Raw genomic sequence first — 1,671 nt, 5'->3', positions numbered from 1 at the left:
AACAAAATGTATTATTATTATTATTATTATCTAGCTCCACCCATTACCATCCAGTGAGCTGGAGCTAGGCGTCATGCTTCACCCATTGGCTCAAAAAAGGGCTTTTCACACTTGAAATAGTTAACCCTGGGTAATTCTTATCCTGGGTTATCTTAAACAAAATCCTGGGTTATCTTTATTCACGTTTCACACTGCTCACTCTTATACTATACCCGAGGTTAACAATTAGTCCTTGGACATTTATAAACTGACGTTTCACACTGTACGTTCCTAAACCTCAGGTTTACCCGAGGTTAAAAGCCAGGGGTATAACCAGGGGTTAAGCGTAGTGTGAAAAGCTTAAAATGATCTAAAATCAGCTCAGAATGCAACATGTTTTGCATTGAAAAACCAAGTCTTATTTAACAAAAGCCCTTCTATCAGCATATACTGACTGTGGGATGCAGGAAAATAAGGCTATAAATCATTTGATATTTGTACCAAGATAAGATTTTTAATAACCAAATTTTAAACAAAAACTGTTTGTGGTATAAGGAACATTAACCAGTATTAAAGTATGTCACAAATAAATTAATGATAAACGAAAAAAATTACAACTAACTTATATTTCTTCCGTCAATAGGTCAGAAATTGTCCAAAACAAAAAAAAAGCTTTGTACATTCATACATAATGTAATACTCGTCAATAAACATTGCATGTCATATAAAACATTACAATTAACAATGAGAGAGTGAAAATGACACTGAGCAGATGGCATTAACATCCCATAAAGTGAATGTCTTTTCAAAGGGTGGTTCTCTGATAAATATGATGATATTTTTTGGTTTTGTACATAATACCGAATGTTTGCGATGTGATTGTACACTCAGATTCAAGTACTGTGTTTGTGCACCAATACAGCCATGCATTCTCCAGCGGATACATGTAGGTTTAAATGACAGGTAGTAACATCGTAACGTAACCCTAACCAGTGAATGTTTGCCTTGACATGAGTTCTTCTCATTCCGCTTGCGACTGCATCTGCTTGCAGAAGGCCTCGAACTGCTGCTGTTCAAGTTCAGTCATGACTTTGTTCAGGGCGTAAATCTGTAATACACCAGAAACAGAGAACAAAATAACTGAGATAAATCGGTCTGAAATGTGCAATTTAAATACATGGAAATAAAAAGTTATGGGGTTTTGACATTTTAACGAAAGAAATTACAATATGAATCATTTAAGTCTGCGTTATTACAAAGTCACCAAATGCAAGTAAACGAGTGACTATGAAAGTCACTTCTGATCAATTAAATGCATAATTGCTGAATGAGGGTAATACAATATTGATGGATTTTTTTTTTTTGGGGTGGGGGGGGGGGGTCAAACTTGAACGGTAGAGCATTTACTTTAAAAAAAAGACGATGTGAAATGAGTCTGCACTATTTCAGTCACTAAATGCAAATGTGTGATTGATCATATTGATCATGTGACTTTGAACAGAAGATTACACTGAAGCACAAGATGCTTGTTGATACTCTCAAAACATGTTCCTCTTCAGCTATATTTTATAAAGAAAGACATTTGAATTGTTTAAATAAACTTTCACCTAAATTGTGATAAAAATAACCATTGCAAAATAGAAGCAATATTTTGGCTGGTAGTGAATTACACAACTGAATTACCATAATAAG

At 34.4% G+C, this 1,671-nt stretch overlaps 1 protein-coding gene across 2 annotated transcripts in view; it reads right to left on the bottom strand.

Annotated features, from left to right (window-relative positions):
- Positions 1-476: 476 nt before the first annotated feature.
- The window catches only part of svbp (small vasohibin binding protein), a 2,167-nt gene continuing 972 nt past the window's right edge, over positions 477-1,671 (bottom strand). For both annotated transcript variants that reach the window (XM_079598446.1, XM_079598445.1), the window contains exon 3: positions 477-1,087. In XM_079598446.1, coding sequence (XP_079454572.1) covers positions 1,001-1,087 — 87 coding nt within the window. In that variant the 3' untranslated portion in view covers positions 477-1,000. The remainder of the gene's footprint in view (positions 1,088-1,671) is intronic.

Source organism: Phoxinus phoxinus (assembly GCF_949152265.1).
Source record: "Phoxinus phoxinus genome assembly, chromosome: 22".
Lineage (NCBI taxonomy): Eukaryota > Metazoa > Chordata > Actinopteri > Cypriniformes > Leuciscidae > Phoxinus > Phoxinus phoxinus.
Note: the sequence above shows the minus strand (reverse complement) of the source record. Positions and strands in the feature narration are given on the sequence as shown.